Source organism: Haliotis asinina, chromosome 3 (genome assembly GCF_037392515.1).
Source record: "Haliotis asinina isolate JCU_RB_2024 chromosome 3, JCU_Hal_asi_v2, whole genome shotgun sequence".
Classification (NCBI taxonomy): Eukaryota; Metazoa; Mollusca; class Gastropoda; order Lepetellida; family Haliotidae; genus Haliotis; species Haliotis asinina.
In genome coordinates, this window is record NC_090282.1 from 79,847,996 (window position 1) to 79,869,629 (window position 21,634).

General features: G+C 40.2%; 1 protein-coding gene across 2 annotated transcripts in view; it reads right to left on the reverse strand.

Moving 5' to 3' along the window:
• Positions 1–2,358: 2,358 nt before the first annotated feature.
• The window catches only part of LOC137278545 (calmodulin-like), a 40,783-nt gene continuing 21,507 nt past the window's right edge, over positions 2,359–21,634 (reverse strand). Inside the window, exons 2-5 of one of the 2 annotated variants that reach the window (XM_067810976.1) lie at positions 14,011–14,059; positions 13,512–13,670; positions 8,089–8,340; positions 2,359–5,400 (exon numbers count right to left, since the gene is read on the reverse strand). In XM_067810976.1, coding sequence (XP_067667077.1) covers positions 5,366–5,400; positions 8,089–8,340; positions 13,512–13,670; positions 14,011–14,059 — 495 coding nt within the window. In that variant the 3' untranslated portion in view covers positions 2,359–5,365. The remainder of the gene's footprint in view (positions 5,401–8,088; positions 8,341–13,511; positions 13,671–14,010; positions 14,060–21,634) is intronic. The other variant, XM_067810977.1, reaches the window with a different exon arrangement.

Here is a 21,634-nt window from a genome sequence, read left to right on the forward strand (position 1 = left end):
TCGGCTTTCATTTTAATTGATTCTGAGATTCCGATAATAATTGTGAACGTTCGCCGTTGACACAAACACAGGGGAATGCCTACCTTATAGTGCCGTAGGTATATGGGGACTAATTGTGCGCAATCTGGTGTTTGCACTGAAATGACTGAAGCAGCACACGCCACTTTATTCTCAACATACCTATGTGTGTTCATTAATTGATTGATTCTTTTTCTTTTTTGCTTTAGGAAATGTTTTCGGTTCTTTTGTTATGTTTGAAATGTTTGTGATTTGAATTAGCAAACATTTATGGTATTTACGTAAAGCAAATTATTGTTAATGTGTTTTTGCTAACTGCTCCACGAATGTACATTGTGTGGATTATTCTGGTACATGTTCAGTTTCTCATGTATGCATTCAATATTTATCACGTGTGTATACACTGACCGACAAAAGAAAGTATACACAACAAGTCTTTATCATTTCCCCAGATTACCTAGACACAAAGCATAATATAGTGGTGCTAACATCTTTACTTGACCTGCGCCAAGAATCAAACTCATGCCACAAAAAATAACATGCGCAAGTTCACTGAAACACAGTTTCAAACACATTGAGGATAGGCAGCTACTGAGCTGCACACAACACATGTTCACGACCATCACTTTGGTATCCTGTATGTCCACCCCTTGCATCAATATAGGCACGCAGCATCCATCTACCAGAAGGCATCAGACTTGAACAAGGTCACATGGTAAGGGACGCCATTTGTCCGGAGGGTTTCTGCAAGTTCTGCTGTCAGAAAAAGTCGACGTTGATGACGTTACCGTGAGGAAACGGTTTCTCACGTGTAACGTCCTCAAATGCCGGTCTTCAGCTAGTGTTGTTACTTTCTGTCTCCCATTGTTTGGTCTGTCCGGTGTCTGGCAAGACTGGCGTGTGTCGACCCTCTCGATAAGTGTCGATACTTATGACCCTCTCACATTCAGCTGCTAATAGTCATTGCATATCTGTGGTGATCTTTTGCAAACTGCATGAGTAACCTGTCCGCACACCAACTTTTATACCTTTAGCGCATGTGAAACTCTCCCAGAGGCCTAAAATCATGGTTTATGCATTTGACCACTTCGACGTTTATTTACGACGTGCACGTGAATTTCACTGCATGTATCACATTGCTACTTTGGGGCGACATGTTTCAGTGTACAATTTACCTACAAAACTATTTCTTTAAATGGTAACTTTTGTTATACTTTCTTTTGTCGGTCAGTTTAATAGGCGCCCATTACGTTCATACATTGTATTCTAATCACTTCTGGACATGTCTAGAGGCAATCCGTAGCAATATTGATGGAAAACTGCTAAATGCGGTCTGTACACTTTTGGTTTTTTTATGTATACATGGTGTATCTATGTACATTATACATATGGCTATGTAGGTAGGTTATATACGAGTGTGTACACTGTTCAAGATCGTACATTGTCTATATGCTCCTATATACTGCCATAGTGTTCATGCGACGGCGGAGTAGCCTAGTGGTTACAGCGTCTGCCTGCCATGCTGAAGGCTCGGGTTCGATTCCCCACATGGGTACAATGTGTGAAGTCCATTTGTGATGTTCCACGCACGTTGCTGAAATATTGCTAAAAGCGTCGTAAACCTATACTCACTCATAGTGTGCATATTGTTCATCTCTTAGTTTGCATACCCGTAAAGTTCCGGGGTAGAACTTGTCTTCAGTAACCTATGCTTGTCATAAGAGGCGACTAACGGGATCGAGTGGTCACGCTCGCTGACATGGTTGACACATGTCATCAGTTGCGAAAATCGATTTTCATGCTCTTGATCACTTGATTGTCGCGATAATTTACAGACCATGTAGCTAGAATATTATTAGGTACGGCATTCAACAGCCATCCAACCAATCAAATATGACACTGTACAATATTTATCTATCATTCTGTATACACGTGTACATGCCACTGTGTGTACATGCTTTATAATCCCTAGGTTGATCAACCGATGTGAATAGTGAGTCAGTTTAGATTTACGCCGCACTCAGCAATATCCCAGCTATATATCGGCGGTCTGTAAATAATCGAGTCTGGACAAGACAATCCAGTGATCAACAGCATGAGCATCGATCTGCGCAATTGGGAACTGAATGACATGTGTCAACCAAGCCTGACCCCCCGATCCCGTTTGTCGCCTCTTACGACAAGCATAGTCGCCGTTACGGCAAACATGGGTTTCTGAAGGCCTATTCTACCTCGGACCTTCACGGGTCTCTACCGATGCATGCACACTGTCAAACACCTTTTAAACATTGGATACGGATCACCATACATTACACTGGTCGAGCAACATCACGAACAAAGTCAAAGAAAATAATTTATTTACATTGAAAAATGAATAATAATATAAATAAACAAGTGATGCAAGTGTAAATATCAATAACCGCTGTAATGTACGCTCGGATCAAGGCTGACCTCTTTTATCACAGCCTGCATTGGCTACGAATGACCTCTTCCAGCTGTGAGACACACATCACCCTTAGATCCACTAGCCGCCGTTAGCATGCAATATGAAGGTGGTGGAAGTTCGCCATGACTATGACAAGGAACTCTCGGCATCATGTCCGCATACTCAGTGCTTGCTCAAACAGATGCATGCCCGTGATTGACATGGGTGGTACAAGGTGATTTCAGATTGTATGAAGCACATTTACCTCCAACCGGAAGTAATTCCAAAACATATGACTCTCCAGACCGCTGTGTTGCATTCTTCAGTTATGTTACAGACATATCATAACGAGAAAAGGCAAACATTCTAAGCATTAAGTGAGAGAACAAGTTCGTCATGGAATGTTTAAACATACCCTTCATATAGCCGAGGGGGAACGTACATTTATCCCAATTCCATCTCAGATGTTGTTCAAAGATATCAGGCTGCACACAACAGTACTTTGAACAATGCTAAATAGGCATGAACAGACCCGCCAGCGAGTTGTGTCTGCACGAACAGAAATAGCGTATGCCTTTTATCAAATTACTAGCTATTTCCACAAATAGTGTCATAACAGTTCTCATAAAGCAACGCGACTGTTTGATCCTTATGACGTACTATTCGATGACGTACTATCGACGCTGATAATTTCTAAGATTTCTAACGTTAAACATTGTCCTGATCGCATGGAACCAGTGTCCAGTCTTGGCTGTATGACTTCTCTTCATCTTAGCAAACACTGCAACTGAATATACGTTCTCTCACAACAAATAGTTGATGGACATTCACTATCATTGGGTACCGCCTTGAGAGAGTATGTGTACATAGATATCGTGCATTCTGAAGCCTTTCGGATATGTAGTATTGGGAATGTTTTTTTATTGGATCCAGACATCTGAAGATTCGAAAAGTTGTACAGAGAACTCAAGTCACAGTTGGAGAACATGGCCCTCACTTTCCTACATACTGAGTTTAATCCTTCCAGTGAGGTCACACTACTCTTTCATAATACCACGTTAATGTACCCTGAAATACGTGATATCAATGTAGCTATAGTTTTCTTAATTTATTTTTATCTTAATATGAACTCAGTTTGAGAGTGTACTGCAAGAGGCTCTAATTGCTCTTTCAAAACACATTTGAGATTTATTTGAATATATGATATAATAATAAGTGATGGCGACATATTTGAATTCCATCATGTTCTAACTAATGTCATTCTCATCATCAAAAAATTAGTATCATGTCAACTTGAGGCCCCAAGATGATCCCAACGACAAGATAGTCATGATAAACGATATCGTTCTCATTAAATGTCTCATCGTTTTACACAACGTTCGAAGACGTTGTTCTGGTACATGCCATACACCAAATCCATAACTTAGAATTTGGACGCTATTGGCTTTCACAAGCTTCCATTTTAAGCCTATCAAAACGACGAAATAGTCATACATATAAGCAATAACTTTCTCATTAAATGTTTCATCATTTACACAGCTGCGTGTTTGTAAAAACTATTCTGGTACATCCGTACACAAAACCGATGTTATTTTGAAGCTATTGGCTTTGAGAAGCTTCCGTAACTCACTGTTCCTATGCAGTCTGTGTGGTATAGACAGGCACGTATTGCGATCGAAGGACCCGAGTATAGACATTATGTTATAGTATTATTGACTTCTGTAGAGTGGAAGACGTATTCACTGACTCCTGCCTTACATTACAAAAATATCAACTTGTTGATTTATAACAAACGGATCCTATCACATTTCAGCAAATCTGGCCATATATGATTAACAGTAGTTCAAGAAATAGTGTACGGCAGTGTGCCAGAATGTGTATGGTAGTTAGTTCCCTTAGCACTTATAGTGAGTGGTCAATGGTCACTTTAATGCATAAAAATGGCTGTCTGTACGGTCAAGGGCTTGTCCTTACCAGACTGGGTGCAGATAGTGAACATCAAGATAAACATGTCAAGGTGGATCTATATCTAAGTTGGTGATAAAACAGATTCTAGACGACTAACAGATAAAGGAATATTCTATTCCTAGAGGTACCTTATATCTAATTTCTATTAACGTTACTTTGAGAAAAAAAGTGTTTTCATTAAATATGTATAATTAGTATCTTTTATAAATCTATTTTGAAAACTATTACTTCTTCTAAAAAGTATTATCCAGTAATATGCGTATATCATTTAAGTGTGTAATCTGTCATGTCAAGATTTCGCAGTCTGACTGTAACATATATACTTGTATATACTCGATTTACTTGGGATATTTTAACGCTATGTGTCCAGGTAGTCGTGTGTGTTCTGTGTACATGTATGGAATACATCTGTCAAAAAATGTAAAAAATCGAGGACATCTGTCCACTGACAAGGTTCGAGCCCGCTCGAACAACAATAAAACACAAGGTCACTTCTATACATCGTGCATGATATGTCTGGAATGTCCCACAGGACGCTGTACCAAATGGTGAAAGGAAACACAGGTGGGGAGAAATAAAATACCCAGTATCATTAACAATTTGGTTAAAAGTGAAAAAATAGATAAATATGAAATATTATGTATTGCAAAAATCGTGATCACACCAAAGCCAAATCTTCCTTTGGAAGAAAAATGCTTGAAATCTTCATACAAATGTCTTGAAATAAACGTAGGTGTACCACATTGTGCCCTGGAATGATGAAAATGTCACGCCAAGTTATCCTCATTCTGGGCTCGCCCATCTCTCGCTGTCCCTGCGTTACTTCGAGACTGGGAGCACCAACTACACCCAAACTACTTCCGTTTCAAAGGCAGTTTCCGGTCCGGGCCAAAGGAGTTAACTCGGTGAGTGAAAAGTGCGGACTGTGAGTAGTCTGGTTTGTAGGGGGTGATATCACGTGTTAGCACTCTGCAGGGCTCTCACAATATCTGTAAATGAGAGCGAGACACCATAATGAAGGTAAACCTGACAGTAGCCATAGGAATCTATTGGTAACTGAAACCCGACAATGGTTGGAATGGCCTGGCATTACACTGACCTAGCACACTTACCGTGAACCACAGTCGTCACTAAATACACCAAACCAACTTCGCCAAAACACGAAACATATTATGTTTGGTATCCAAGTGCTTGGTATCGTCGTTATTTGGTCCGTGCAAGAGTGGTGTATTTGATCATAAACGTACGGTTATGATACAGTCGCAATTTTGGAATGGACGATTTATCCGGACGATCGATTTTATGTTTATTGGAATGGAATGGTCAGCATGGTTTGGCCATTTAAAATGACAACAAAGAATGTTTAATAACATTTATAACAGCCCGTCGTCAGTCACCCATTTATATAGGATTGAATTAATTGTTTCTAAATCACGAAGACATCCAAAACTATGCAGAAACAGAAATGTCACAAGAAAGAAGTTTTACTTGAAAATTGTATTTGACCAAAGACTTGACAAAAATGATTACTAATAGCAAAACAGTTACACCAAGCACTGTAAACTGAAGGTTCAATGCAGTTGTGACGCCCGCGTCAAAGAATGCACCATCGAAAAAGAACTTGACTGTCTTATTTTTAACCACCATCAAATGGTCATTTCCTTTGTCACAAGGGTTCAGTTCTTGAACGATCTTAGATTTGCAGATACATTTGAGTTTAGTTTGCAGACACATTTGAGTTAAGTTGTTTAATCAACGCGTTGTGTTCAAAGATGCTTAAGACATATTTGTGTATGTCAGCTAATTATTGCTGGCAACGAAAACCGAATCGAAGTGATCAGAAAACGTTCGCTCTCCAAAGTCCCAGGTTCGATTCCCGGGTACAATGTGGAAGGCCAGTTCACGGTGTTCCCTGCCGTGTTATTGCTTGTATATTGCTAAAATACTCACTCAATGGCTTTCAGGATGTATGGTGGTTTCTTAATTGACCAAAACTTATGCTGGACTTTCTGCGAGTGTGTGAGCCGTAAGCCCCAGGCAACACATTATACCTAAGGGCGCCACGGCAGCTTACTGCACTGAAGCGTTTGTTTTGCAGGGTTCGACTCAACGTAATGTGTGAGTCTATTTCTGGAGTTCACCTCTGTACAGGGCAGGCAAAACACCGCGTAGAACTCTTCTTCGTAGAACAGTTCTTTTACTCACAGAAAATACACTCATTATGATTATGACACAACAATCCCAGTGACATTTTGTCTGAATAATTTTATCAAACAAAGCAGAGTAATTTCTTAAGAAATAAGAGATACAGTATAGCCATGTCAGGTGTTGTTAAATCAGCAACCGACCCTACTTTACAAACACGATCAGAACAAGACTGTGCCTTTTGTAGCGAAATGCTCCCAGGAATCATGTTTGAAGGCAGTTGAATTTGAATGCCCAACATTCTACTTTCCCTGTACAGGCAGATTATACAATGCTGACAGTGGTCGACTCAAAATGCATTAGCGTCAACGAAGCTGGACTTCTGCCTGACACTCCCTGACTTAAACTATATCCACACTAATATTACTGTTAAATGATATTTCGATTATCGAATTTATATCTTACGCTTGGTTTAGGTCCGATAGATCCAGGCAACCCTTGGCATTGCAAAGTCTGAATTATTACTTCGTGCTAAATTCATAATCAGTTGAGTTATATTGAGCAAAGACGGAACGAACCTTTGACATTACTGTTATAAACGCCTGGCTTGCTGTCTCTCTAAAATCCATTCTTGCAGTCTGGTATCAAACAGTAGGGCTGCCACGTGACCTTTCGCTAGGGATATACTGATATTTCAATGTTTACGTATTTTCTTAACTTGATATCGGCTGGACAGTCAAGGAATATTGCATGATTATAGTAGTATTAACATTACTTGTAAATCAACCATGCATCATGAGAATGGGTGAGTGAGTTTGATTTTACGCCGCTTTCACCCATATGCCAGAAATATTTTGGCTGAAAATGGTCTTCACTCATTGTACCCATGTGATGAATAGAAGAATGGGCGTCGATGTAACGAGCGAACGCTTTTATCAATATTTTGATAAACTGAGGGGCGAGAGACAGTATACCACGTTTATCATTCATGACATTGAAAATTATATATTATTGTTTCATCTTGTTTGTTTAACCTTCACTCATTCTGCAAGAATTCCTTGAAACATTAGTTATGGTGGGAATATCTGACAGTGTGCAAAAATGCATTGGTTTAAACAAGGCTAGAAATGAATTTGCAACCACACCCAAGACCTCAACTTGGTTTGAAATGTTATAGAAAAAGGTTTTAAGAATTATTAAGAATTAGCTTTCAAGAAAAATTTAAACTGAATAATTTCCAAAGATAAAAGGGCACTGCTCCCAATGCCATGTTCATACCGCGTGGCACCGGCATGCTCTAATGACACTACCACTGGGTAAGCACCCAGCGACATATACGTGTCGAGAGAGGTGAACTAATCTGACTGGTGTTCAGGTTAGCCCGTTCGAACCACGGCGCTTTAATTGCCATCGTCAGTGTAGTCTCTTGTCCAGATTGGATTATTTATACAAAACCGTAATATAGATGGAAAGTGAAGTGTGCATCATTAACAACAGAACAACAATGGATCCGCAGTGCAAAAACAACCTACCTTTGTATTCAATGAAAGCCTCACCATCCTTTTTCGCCACCGAAAGTAGTTCCTCTACTTCCTCGGGAGTCATGCGCTCTCCCATCGTGGTCATAAAATGCCGGAACTCGTCAATATCAATCCGCCCATTTCCATTTCGATCCAATACTTGAAAGGCTGCATGAATATCTTCTTCCTCATCACAGCCTAAAAACACTCCACCCCGCCTCGCAATATAGCGCTCCACGTCAGCAAACGACACAGTACCTCGTGCTGAAATAGAAAATTGTAAAATATAAAGTACGGCATGAAATGAATTTCACATCTGAATGAGTGTCACGTGATAGCAGTGAAAACAAGTGGGAAGCAGCACACCCTGTTGTGTTGGCATGGCAACTTTGCCACATGAACTTTGCGTCTCTTCGTGAGTGAGTGAGTAAATATTTAACGTCACATCGGCAATATTTCAGCCATATCGTGACGAGAACATAACACTGAAATTTGTATATATGGGTATTATAAAAACTTGTCGTCAAAGGACAGTAAAACAACTATAATATCACAGAAAAGAATGTAAAACTAGTAATTATACCTAAAACAGTTTATCGATAGAGGACAATACAATATGAAAATGGGCTATAGATTGCTAACAGTCTGAAGGTGTTTCAATAATTAATGATGTAATATGTAAAACCGGTTTAAGGACTGGGGCATTAGTCATTACTCTACATATTAGGGCCAGAGAAAAAATTGTGAAGCCGTTCCCCTCTTCCGTCTGAAATATTACTGACCCGTGAAGATCCGGGTTAGAATAGGTCTTCAGCAACCCATGCTTGTCACAAACGTTGACTATGTTTGTCGTAAGAGGCGACTAACGGGATCGGGTGGTCAGACTCGTTGTCTTGGTTGACACATGTCATCGGTTCCCAATTGTCCAGATCGATGCTCAGGTTGTTGACCACTTTATTGTCTGGTCACACGCGATTATTTACAGACCGCCACCTTACAACTGGAATATTGCCGAGCGCGGCGTAAAACTAAACACACTCACTCACTCTCTTGAAATATCAGTACTAAAAGTGGCGAAAGGCCGAACCCACTAAACGACAGTGCTCTACAACTGACAGAAAAAATAAAAAGATCAGACACTGAACATTTGGAGCAGGAAGAAAATATTCAGTCTACAGATACACGTTCAGTTAGTGAACGACATGAAGCATCATATATCTGTCACAGCTAACATTCGAAATGCCACAGAAAACAGCCAAAATCACTAAGGGTCGCAAACAAACTGCATCTGAGTATCACCGACAGGTTTACTATTCTCAGATTGGTAATTAAATGGTTCAAACTTGAATCAACAAGAAAGGCATTTTTAAAGTTCCATCACATAAAGTGGAATCCAGTTCTAGTTTTCCCCATTATTTAGCCGTGATTTAGAAAAAAACATATTGTCAATACGATACTTTAAAGCATATCATTCTCATCAAAACAAATTAGTTTGTTTGAACCGACATAAAAGGCAGTTTGTCCTCTCTTCAGAATAACCATGATGGCAGTTTGTCATGAGCCTAACAAAGCCCGGGAAAATTGATTAAGCTTCGGAGCCAGGCTGAAGACACACACGTCCCAGAAATATCAGGAAGTCCAGCAACATCAAAGCCTGTTGAAGGCTTTATATTTTTCTTCCACAAACAGCTGCGCTTTTCTTGCTGCCCCCCGGTTTCCCCGATAAATCTCTCTGAGTTCATTTTCACTGAAAGCTAACACTTGACGTGCTATATATAGACCCGCGATTCCCTTAAGATAGGGTTTAACTGCTGTCAGTGGATTGTCTTATATACCTTAAAGCCGTGACTATCTCAACGCTAATCTACCTTCCAGTGTGCTTAATCTTTCTATTTCTGTAATCATGAAATTAAGTCTGTATTACCTATATCACGTCAACAAAGGTGAATTAATTGGATTCTGATTTTAAGGGAATCTATTAAAAAGCCCTGTTAGAAGGGTCATTAATCCTAAAACCTACACAAGCATACATACATACATACATACATACATACATACATACATACATACATACATACATACATACATACATACATACATACATACATACATACATTACTGTTTAATATAACAAATGACGAATATCAAGGCCAGATACATCGATATTTCTACAAAACTGAACTGGATGATAATGTATGAATGTTAATACTAGTATTCAGCGAGACAGACAGCAAACATCATGTGTAAGAACATTTATGCCAGTGACACTTAACACATAAACACACCTAGGATTTTCAGTGTGATCGATTAATCTCTGTAGACAGATATTTCTGCATATTTTATTGACTCTCACTCATAATAAAGCTGTGGTTGTAATTTACGACAAAAACATAATTCCTTGCTTGTTCACGCGCAAGGGATGCAACATGCTGAACACCTGTTGGTTTGCATTAAATCGGAACGAGGAGGAAACTAGTGGACAACACTGTAGGCATATCAGGTGGTACAGCAGGAGAGAATAGAGATTCTGTATGTAATATATACCAGGAGGTGTGTATGCCTTAGGGAACACTACAAAAACACTAATGAAGAAGACACAGTGTGTATACCAGGATGTGTGTATACTATAGGATAGAGTAGCAAGAAACTATGGAGGAAGACGCAGTGTGCATTCCGGGAGGCGTGTATGCCTTAGGGAAGACTAGAAAGACACTAAGGAGGAAGACGCAGTGTGCATTCCGGGAGGCGTGTACGCCTTAGGGAAGACTAGAAAGACACTAAGGGGGAAGACGCAGTGTGCATTCCGGGAGGCGTGTATGCCTTAGGGAAGACTAGAAAGACACTAAGGAGGAAGACGCAGTATGTATTCCGGGAGGCATGTGTGCCTTGGAGAAGACTAGAAAGACACTAAGGAGGAAGACGCAGTGTGTATTCCAGGAGGCGTGTATGCCTTGGAGAAGACTAGAAAGACACTAAGGAGGAAGACGCAGTGTGTATTCCGAGAGTCGTGTATGCCTTGGAGATGACTAGAAAGGCACTAAGGGGGGAAGACGCAGTGTGTATTCCAGGAGGCGTGTATGCCTTAGGGAAGACTTGAAAGACACTAAGGAGGAAGACGCAGTGTGCATTCCAGGAGGCGCGTATGCCTTAGGGAAGACCAGAAAGACACTAAGGAGGAAGACGCAGTGTCCATTCTGGGTGGCGTGTATGCCTTAGGGAAGACTAGAAAGACACTAAGGAGGAAGACGCAGTGTGCATTTCAGGAGGCGTGTATGTCATAGGGAAGACTAGAAAGACACTAAGGAGGAAGACGCAGTGTGCATTCCGGGAGGCGTGTATGCCTTGGGGAAGACTAGAAAGACACTAAGGAGGAAGACGCAGTGTGTATTCCGGGTGGCGTGTATGCCTTAGGGAAGACTAGAAAGACACTAAGGAGGAAGAAGCAGTGTGTATTCCGGGTGGCGTGTATGCCTTGGAGAAGACTAGAAAGACACTAAGGAGGAAGACGCAGTGTGTATTCCGGGTGGCGTGTATGCCTTAGGGAAGACTAGAAAGACACTAAGGAGGAAGAAGCAGTGTGTATTCCGGGTGGCGTGTATGCCTTGGAGAAGACTAGAAAGACACTAAGGAGGAAGACGCAGTGTGTATTCCGGGAGACGTGTATACCTTAGGGAAGACCAGAAAGACACTAAGGAGGAAGACGCAGTGTGTATTCCGGGAGGCGTGTATGCCTTAGGGAAGACTAGAAAGACACTAAGGAGGAAGACGCAGTGTGTATTCCGGGTGGCGTGTATGCCTTAGGGAAGACTAGAAAGACACTAAGGGGGAAGACGCAGTGTGCATTCCGGGAGGCGTGTATGCCTTATGGAAGAGTAGAAAGAAACTGAGGAGGAAGACACAATGTGTACGCTTGGGGGTATGTCGGGGAAATTGAGGAGAAAAACACAGACTATACCGGGAAGCAGGTCATTACAATGATGACAAAGACAAAGAGTGCAGACCACAGCGAAATCAAGCAGACATGCCGGCTATAACAAAAGTAGGTCCCATCTGGGACAAATTGAAAAAGACGGGCTAAAGAACGTGCAATGAAGAATCACCGGGATTCTAAAAGAATGTTCAAGCTAGGAGGGTGTTTTAGGGGAAGGATAAAAGGGTTTACTTGTGTGCAGACTAATCAGACAGTGTCAGAGGAAGATTTACTATGAAACTATGGTAGATGCTATGAAGCAGTTCGGTTTTGTAATCTTCAGAGTAATGGGGCAGAAAGACAAGAACAAAGGGGACACTTCCGGGACAATGTGCAGACAAATCAGAGACTAAGGTAATCAAAAAGGAAATCCAAGGAAATTGAGGAGTGATTGACGATCGGCAGCTGAATGAAGAAGACAAGACGTTGGTACCACCGTTACAAAGAAAGTATAGCCTCTACACGCGAAGTTTATCAAAATAGACCATGAAATACATTCGAGCTCATCAAGAAAATTGCAAACATAAATCTGAAGAGGATAAAAAAAATCCAAACACGATGACTGTACGTCCTTCTGACTGTGATCAAGCAACAAAATGTCGTTCGCTGCACAAATACACGCTTTATGATGATTACTACTTAGCTCAAATGATGGACTGCTGATTGACATTCACGTACGGCTTTGTTTTAATGTCAAAACCTTACGCCATTTTCTTGAACCTTTAGAACACATTTACCCCCCACGTGTACAGGTACGAATTCAGGGAATCTGCGGAACATCGTAATTCCTAGCTGGATTTAACAAATGACACCAAGCCTCTAATCGAACAAACGAGGTAATTTAATGTGTGTGTGAGTGAGTGAGAGAGAGAGAAGAGAGAGAGAGTTTATCTAAAGTGTCTGAGGTTTATTATTGAAGATTATGCAATATGACAGTATTTTGTCTGCAAATCTCCGCAACCTATGTTGAAGAACATCGTTTGAATTACTCCTTACCTCCATTTACATAGCTCACAGATAAAGCCCGAGGTCTATTGACCTCGATTTCTTGCAAGTGAATGACGATGGAATGCCAGGTCAGTAGATGATTACGCTACTATTGTAACTAAATCTTATCCTGACCACTGACGTCGAACTACGAGAATAACTGACACAATCTACAAAATACTCCTGGATACATGTAATGTAAAGTTCATACATTTCACCGAGTAGATAATGTCTAAATGGTGTATTTCGTATAAATTATCCATCTCCTTGAGTGACATTTTAGATTTTTGCAAAGTAAAATTTCTGCAAGTATAAAGCTTGTTTTAGTGTAGATTATCTTTGCTACATCACCTCTGTTTTATCCCCAGTTCTAACCAACCCCAGAACACGCATATATGTGTGGACATGTAGTTTACAGATATTTGTCCATTCTTGTGTTTGGCTACTCTTGAGTAAATTGTCATTTCTGTGACTTTACCTCTGGAGAAGGTCCCGCTGATTTCCAGTTCGTGCCTAGCCTCCTCCAGGTCTCGTTCTGATGGGTTCATTCCCAGTGACCTCAACAGAGCCCCGAGATCACGGACGTTAATTCTGCCTTTCCCTGCCTTCTCAAACAGCCCGAAGGCTTCTCTCAGTTCTGAAACGATAACCAAATACACTTTGACAACAGGGAAGGCATGTAAGCATGTCTGTTTGTGTTCAACTGAACGGTAATCAATCTTTATCATGTTTTAAGCATTTCCTGTACATTTCCTGTACATTTTCCTGCAAACCTGTGTATGTATATATAACACTGCAGTATTGTGTAGATTAATGCAACGATCAGGCCACTCCATGTTTTAGATGCCTTGACTCAAACCCAAATGACAATCATGATATCAGGCACATCACACTCACATACAATACATGTTATAAGAAGTCTGTATTAACATTGTACAACCATTAGATCAGTTGTGCATGCAGTGTTTGGAACTTACCAGCCCTTTGGTCATCTGCAAGGACAATCTCTTCCTCATATTTAGGTGTCTGAAAATGATAAATAATGTTTGAATGCAGGAAAGATGGTTCTGGTTTTACTAGCACAATTAGGCAACGTACATTTAAGCTTAACATCAGCTCAGGGCCCTTGGTACCACCTTTACACACAACTTGAAAAACGAACGAGACTTCTACCAGGAATGCCTCGTCGAAACCACCAAGAATATTTCGGAGCATATGTAAACTCTCCTAAACTGCACTCTTCTGTATTATTGTTAATATCAGTACTTGTAAATGTTGCAGTGATGGATGTGGTAGCGGTAATTGTAATGGTGAAAAAGTCACAGACCAAATATACCTTTCAAACAACATATTCAAAACCATGCAATATTCGCAGTTATTGTGCAAACGTAAATCCTATTGATCATGCAACGTTCTTTAAACCCATCAGAACCATGAATGTAAAAACATTCCGTGGTCATTACACATGCAGCACAACACAATGGACAACTGACCAACACGGCTACTGGAAATCAACACCACAGTCCACAGTGAGTTTACATTGACATTATTGGAAGTACACACACACATAAGTATAAGTAAACGTGTAAGTAGAGCAGGGCTCGATGTAAAGACACAACGTTATTGCAACAGCTGTGGATGATTACCGTCGGCGATCCACACTAGAATACTTTCTCAACAAAAGGTCGTTATATTCCGTGTAACATGTGACGGAAGTATGGATATACAAGCAATGCTTGTGATATATTGTACTTCAGTTGTCAGGATGCATTCTGTCATCTTCTCGCATTGTCAAAGATCGCAATACTACTTTACGGCATACGGCCTTAAATGAAAACAAATATGTTTTTTGATAACATAAATTACAGGCATGGTTTTTCGTTTTCGTTTTTTTATATTATATATGTTACGTCATGGGTAAATCATTGTTGACCTAATCAGTTATGACGAGTCGTGTTAATGACGCTGTATTCTCCCTAAACGTGCGGCAATACCGTAATACCTCTAGTTTGTATTGATTTACCATATTCGGTGTTCCTATAGTGAGGTGTGATACCTAGTACGCTTAAAGTGTGTCATATAATTCAACATCAAGATAACTCAAGATAGTTGTTATAAATGCTGTATTGTTAAAATCTTCGTTAAATCTAACTCATTGGTCTTTTGAGTCTTCAACCTGAAACTGCTACAGATCTAAACTCAGACCTAGCATTAACTGATCCTCTCACCCATCGCAGGCCGACTTCTAGAAGCAATACAGATAGCCATTCAAAGACCACAAAGGTACAGAACTTCGGTTTAGTCAACTGCAGCACAGAAAGACATATTGCCAAAGTCTGTTAGATGTGATATACTCTTGCATTTTTTAATATCTAAAATTGAGATTTATTCCGAAAATAACGATGCAAAGGAAATCGATTAATATCAGTTCTATTGCATATATCTATATGTTCGTGTTTACCAAAACTCATTGGTTCTTAAAACTGACTATTGCACCTGGAGCAGTACAGCAGACACAGGAGATGTTTCCAGGTAAATCGAGTCAGTTTGTTTATCAGGTACTGATGCATGATTTACGTAAGGAACCATGGGATGGTTTGAGAGTGTAGCACGCCTGAACTATGGATTCTTCATTCCACACAAGATGTTAATAATCTCACCTTAATGGCTAACCTTAACCCAGCTGCCTTGTTTCACACACACAAGCATTCACACGTGCGTGCCAGAATTGAAAGCACAAGACTACACGGACAATCGACGTAACCTATACATGATTCCATTTATGACCGTTGCATCCATATATCTCTACTCTGACACTTGAAGCCTGATAATCTCATTCAAGAATAGTTGTGTAAAATGTAGTCATTGTTTGTCATTACATGCATGGAAATACATTTATGTAGTGCACTGATACACTGACCGTGTAATGCTTTACACACTATATATGTAGTACACTGATACACTGACCGTGTCATGCCCTATATGCTATATGTGTAGTACACTGATACAATGACCGTGTATTGCCCAACACCTTAATGCCCTGTACACTATATTAGTACACTGATACACTGACCGTGTAATGCCCTATACACTATATGTGTAGTATACTGATACACTGACCGCGTAATGCCCTATACACTATATATGTACTACACTGATACACTGACCGTTCAATGCCCTGTACACAATATATGTAGTAGCCTGGTACTCATATATGTAGAAGCCTGGCACACTATCCCTGCTATACCCTGATACACTACATATGTAGTAGCCTGATATATATCAAACTCTGATACATTATATATGTAGAAGCCTGATACACTATGTGTGCAGTGCATTGATACATTATATACATATGAGCCTGGCACACTATCCCTGCAGTAGCCTGATACACTGTGTATGTAGCAGCCTGATACACTATATACGTAGAACCCTGAGGCACTATATATGTTTTAGCCTGATACACTAAATACGCTGAACCCTGAGGCACTATATATATATAGAACCCTGGGGCACTATATATGTAGTAGCCTGGTACACTATCCCTGCAGTAGCCTGGTACACTATATACGTAGACCCCTGAGGTACTATATATGTAGTAGCCTGGTACACTATCCCTGCAACCAGGCTACTACACCTGCAATATATATGTATACCGTTTCGAGCATACCATTCCCCACGACGTCTGCAAACACGACGTCTTCCGTCGGAACGGAGAAGCACAAACCGTCGGGATACTCACTCACTGTGCTTGACAGCACTGACGTTGCAGCCGCATACTTTTTCGGCTTTCGGGTGGACTTTTCTTTGCAGAGTGTATGTAGTGCATTGATTCTAGTGCGAGTGGGTACCCCCAGGCACTATACACGTCGCGGCACTACAATTGGCCTTTATATATGTAATACCCTCAAGTACTATGTAGGAGATAACCAGATTAAACAATACATGCAGTACACACTATATATTTAGTACACTGATACATGAGGTACCGTCATACACTACACATGCACTATCCTGATGAACCATGCAGGTTTCCTGATATACTTTACTTTATGACATAGTATTCCCGCGTCATCACAGTGTCACATGACGCCATCACACGAGTGCCTGCATGCAGTGTTGACATGAACATGACATTCACCAAACGGGATATCTCTGAACCACCATGTCTGCAAAAACCATGCACATCTCAGTACCCACGAGGCACGCAATCAAGAGTTCAATGACTGCTTACCCCGTTCGTTGAAACTAGGGATTGTCAGAGCATTGTTAAAAGGCAATTCCTTATCAAACATAATAGAGACGAAAGTGCCCGAACAGGTACTTTCACGTAGTAAGTCAGACATTGAACCTGTGAGAATGTGCCTGGGGTATGCAACAGATAGGCTACCTCGCTTGTTGTAGAGGATGCTCTAGAGAGCTGCTTTGAAGACTCACTTCCATGACTAGTGCTTTTCTGTTAAAACAAAAGAATTTCATAAATAAGTCATAATAAACAGCCATGGTCCCAATAGCGGCCAACCGTATGTTCAGCGTGACAACATGAGGGAGAAACGCAATGTCCAAAGTATCGGAATGACACATCTATGACTTGGCTTGTCATGGTATTGGACAAGTGCCATGAACTGACAGATATCTTCAGCATCGTCAAGATGCCGAGTCAGGTGTTCTTGGCGCAAAGTTTCAGACGTACGTTAAGACTGGCACCCTCATTTAGCACCTGTCACTTTCTCCTACAACAATTACGCATGTGAGTTCTTGTACGATGTCTTGGAAATTGTGTTCATCTCTAAAGGTACTTTATCGTTTGAAAGGTGTGCGTTGGTGCCAAGTGGTGTCGAATTGTAACTATTACGCCCGAACTTCAAGGCTGAGGTTATTTCCGTTTACTGCGAGTCTTCTGTCTATATTTGACGAACCAGCCACGTTTCACCATTGCCGTCATACAGATGTGTGCGGTAGACTTTGACAAATATCTTGCACTAACACATGCACATCGTGGGCTACGCACCTTTACCTCACAGAATGTTACAATGCATGTAAAACTGAGATGAAAATCAATATTTGCTCAGTTTTTCTGTTGTCTGCAGCGATTTTGCTGTATTTAAGATTTTGTCAATGGCAACATTTCCCGAACCGGTGTCACCTAGTGTCTCAGCTCCGATTTTCACTTTCATTCATGTTCATTTCCATTGCTATTTTGCCTTTCATGCTCAACAGAATAGATTTTGATTTTTTTCTTCATTGTTATCAGTGATCTTAGGACATATAGATTTTAAACATATAGATTTTATTCAGCATGTCACAGTTGTCAAGGAGGTTATATGTTAGTCAAGAAACAGCAGTCTGCAAGGACAAAATTATTGCTTATGTCATATTTTGTTGGTAAAGTTCAACATTGTATATATTAAACAATATTTATTTTCATCATTTAAAGGTGCCATGTCACTCTTTTCGAGAGAAACGTAAAAAGGTATATCTCGCTGACACAGGTCTGACCTATATTTGACCATAACCATCACTCTAAAAGCAACGACATCGCTGTCCCATTTTGCACCATAGCACCCTTGAGTTTCAACAGGAACAATAATGACTGCCAGCACGAGTATTCTGCCCTTAGGTTGCCTGCACGGGAGGTCATGGATGTGATTGTAAACGCCATCATTGGTATCATCAATCATCTACGAGAGACAACTAGGTTAACGTGTTATGCTTGATTTGATTGGATTACTGTGATCATATTCCATCTCTAGTGCTGTTTGATGACGCTAGTCAACAGTCGGAGTCACCCTGTGCGTTGTGTCGCCCAGTGGGCTAGTTGTGATTGGTCCTCTGATTTACAGCTTGTGTGAACATAAATTTGCAACAGGCCTTTCATATAGTGACTGTCGTCACGATGAATAAAATTTATATGATGTAAGTTGATATGTCATGAACTTATAGCACTGGGTGTCAGGAAAGGTCAAATGTAATGCCCCAAAACCGCCATTCACAGTTGGGTAGAATCGGAAATTCAAGGCAAGTGGAATTCTTGACATCCAGGGGATGCACCTATGCAGCTGTTGTGCATTCATTTTCTGTGAACTGTGCCTACGATAATTAAGACAGATTGCGATAACCGTAAAACCAAATTTAGATTATTTTGTGCATTAGAGGAGCTTTAAACATCATACATATCGATTACACGTTACACCTGGGATGTATACTCTCATGGGTGTAAATAGTTATTTTAACAGCAACATGTTCAACAAATATGCATGAAATACTTTATAAACAGTCAAATTTTGCTTGTACGTTTTCATTGAGCACATGAAGCTAAAACCGATCCCGCTGAGCTACTGCAACTACATGCGATCGCCTAGAATTCTGTATGTAATGTTAAAGTAATCAACAGTTCCATAAAATACCTATGTGGGAATGGTACTAGTTTATACTAGTCATTTATCAAGCTGATCAACCACTGATCAACCGCTGTTCACAGATATTATTACATAAAATGCATGTTTCGTAAATTGTAGACGAGATAAAAGCCATGTTAATATAGTTATAAAACTACGTATCATTGTCATGATTAGGCTCTCGCAAGCCTGCAAGCAAAGAGGCAAACATCACGATAAGAATAGATTTGTATGGCAGGATGGGCCTTTGTTGTGGACGGGATTGAAAGAAGGATAATAAAATGCTTTACATATCCATGCACAATAGCGTGGACAAGCGTTTCTATTTGCAATACATTATTTTAGAACATGTTTCTACACATGCTATTTGTGATCGATAAGCTTTGTGTGATATCGATTACGATTGTTCGTGATCGAATGCTTTGCTAACATGGGCCAATTACGTAGAATGTTTTGAATATGATCATTTGTAAACAAGAGATATTCGGATGGATCACATTTGTATATTTAGTGGAACGTTGTTTACTCTACCCTGTGAGAATGCTTTCAAATATTTTGCTAGGGATATGGACTAAAGAGGCTCCATTCTTCATAAAACCAATAATGACCTCATTTCCAATAACTGATCATGAGGTATTAATAACATCAATTACATTGCGTTCTTTGCTCCCATTATCATATGTCATGATCCTTGAACTCATAGCCTATTAGCAAGAAGGAACACGCCAGTGGATTTAGGAGGAAATCAAACATGACCTGAAGCGTTAAATCAGAGAATTTGGCCTGCACCATGCACATGATACTGTCTGTTTGCAGACAAGATAACTGTACCTGCTTCTTGACCGATTCCAATAGAGGAAATGAAATATTGTTCCGGGAGACAGATTCAGGTTTCCTAATTTCCGTAAGGACCAACAATACCCGGAAACTTCCGCTTAAGACCGGAGGTGGGCTAGAAGGTGATCTTTGCTGTAAATCTTCAATACGATACCAATTAAGCCGTTGATGTTTTAGTTGTATCAATGTTATTCTTTTTGAGGAAGACAATATGAGACATTGAAACTATACTTGCAAAAGAACATGCTTGTGCACAATGATATTGCTCGTACAGTGTTTTAAATGTTTTATTGAACTGCATTACGGTTGAAGCAAAATTTGATGTATCAGCAACAAAGCATGATGCCGATCCAATTCCCTGTTTTGACTTGTAATTTCCTTCATGCATTCGGGGTTTTGTTGTGTTTAGTTTGTTTCTTTTCGCACGCGTTGAACAATCTTTTGCCCTTTTCATGTGTTTGTAATGCTTGCGACCGGTAGGGCAAGATGCGCTCGCCACGTTTGAACACCTGGTATAATAGTGGTCTAATTCTGAAAACATGCGGATGGCACAGTGAGAATCGATCGGTCGACACTGTTCTTAGCAGAGATTTCATACGCTTCTTTCTTACTTCATGTTCCGATGCTGTGGGCAAATCAATGGCAGGCACACCAGGCACATGCACGAGTCATGCATACACGTGGGAACATTACTGACAAATGTCGGAGCACTCAGTACTATGGATCGATTAGTATCTAATGCAGGCCTTCTTCGGGCCATTGAGGTAAAAGGTTCCCCTATTAGCCCAAGCGGTAACTGCTAATTTAAGAACACAATCCATGGACAGGTGGAGATTTCGGGGCTGCTGCGTCTGTCTGTCTCTCTATTTACATCGACCCACCAATAAGAAACAGCGTACTTTTAATGAGCAAAAGCATCTTTTCACCAAAACTCGTTATCAGAGGTGAACGCAAGTAATCCATTGTACTAACTGCACTCACTTAAACTTTGATTTAGTTTATTCGTATTTTTCATGTTCGTGAGCCCTAAAGTGAACAAGGGGCGATTTAAAGTTGTTTCCTGCAAATACTCTTATTCTAAATTATATACCAGACACGCAGTGAATTTGATAGTAAACTATTTCTAGTTATGAGGTACACTGACAATGTAACATTTAGTTCTTAATATTTATAGTTAATAATTCCTTATAAAAGGTAATCCCCATGATATATGATGAAGACAAGTGTAACAGAGATAAACCATTAATTTCAGAAAATGGAATTGCTACACCTATGACAATCATAGAACTACCTTCCACCGATGAGGTGAAAGTTCAATTAAATGTACATTCGTTTTTCTTTCGATTATTAAAATGTCAAAATGTAG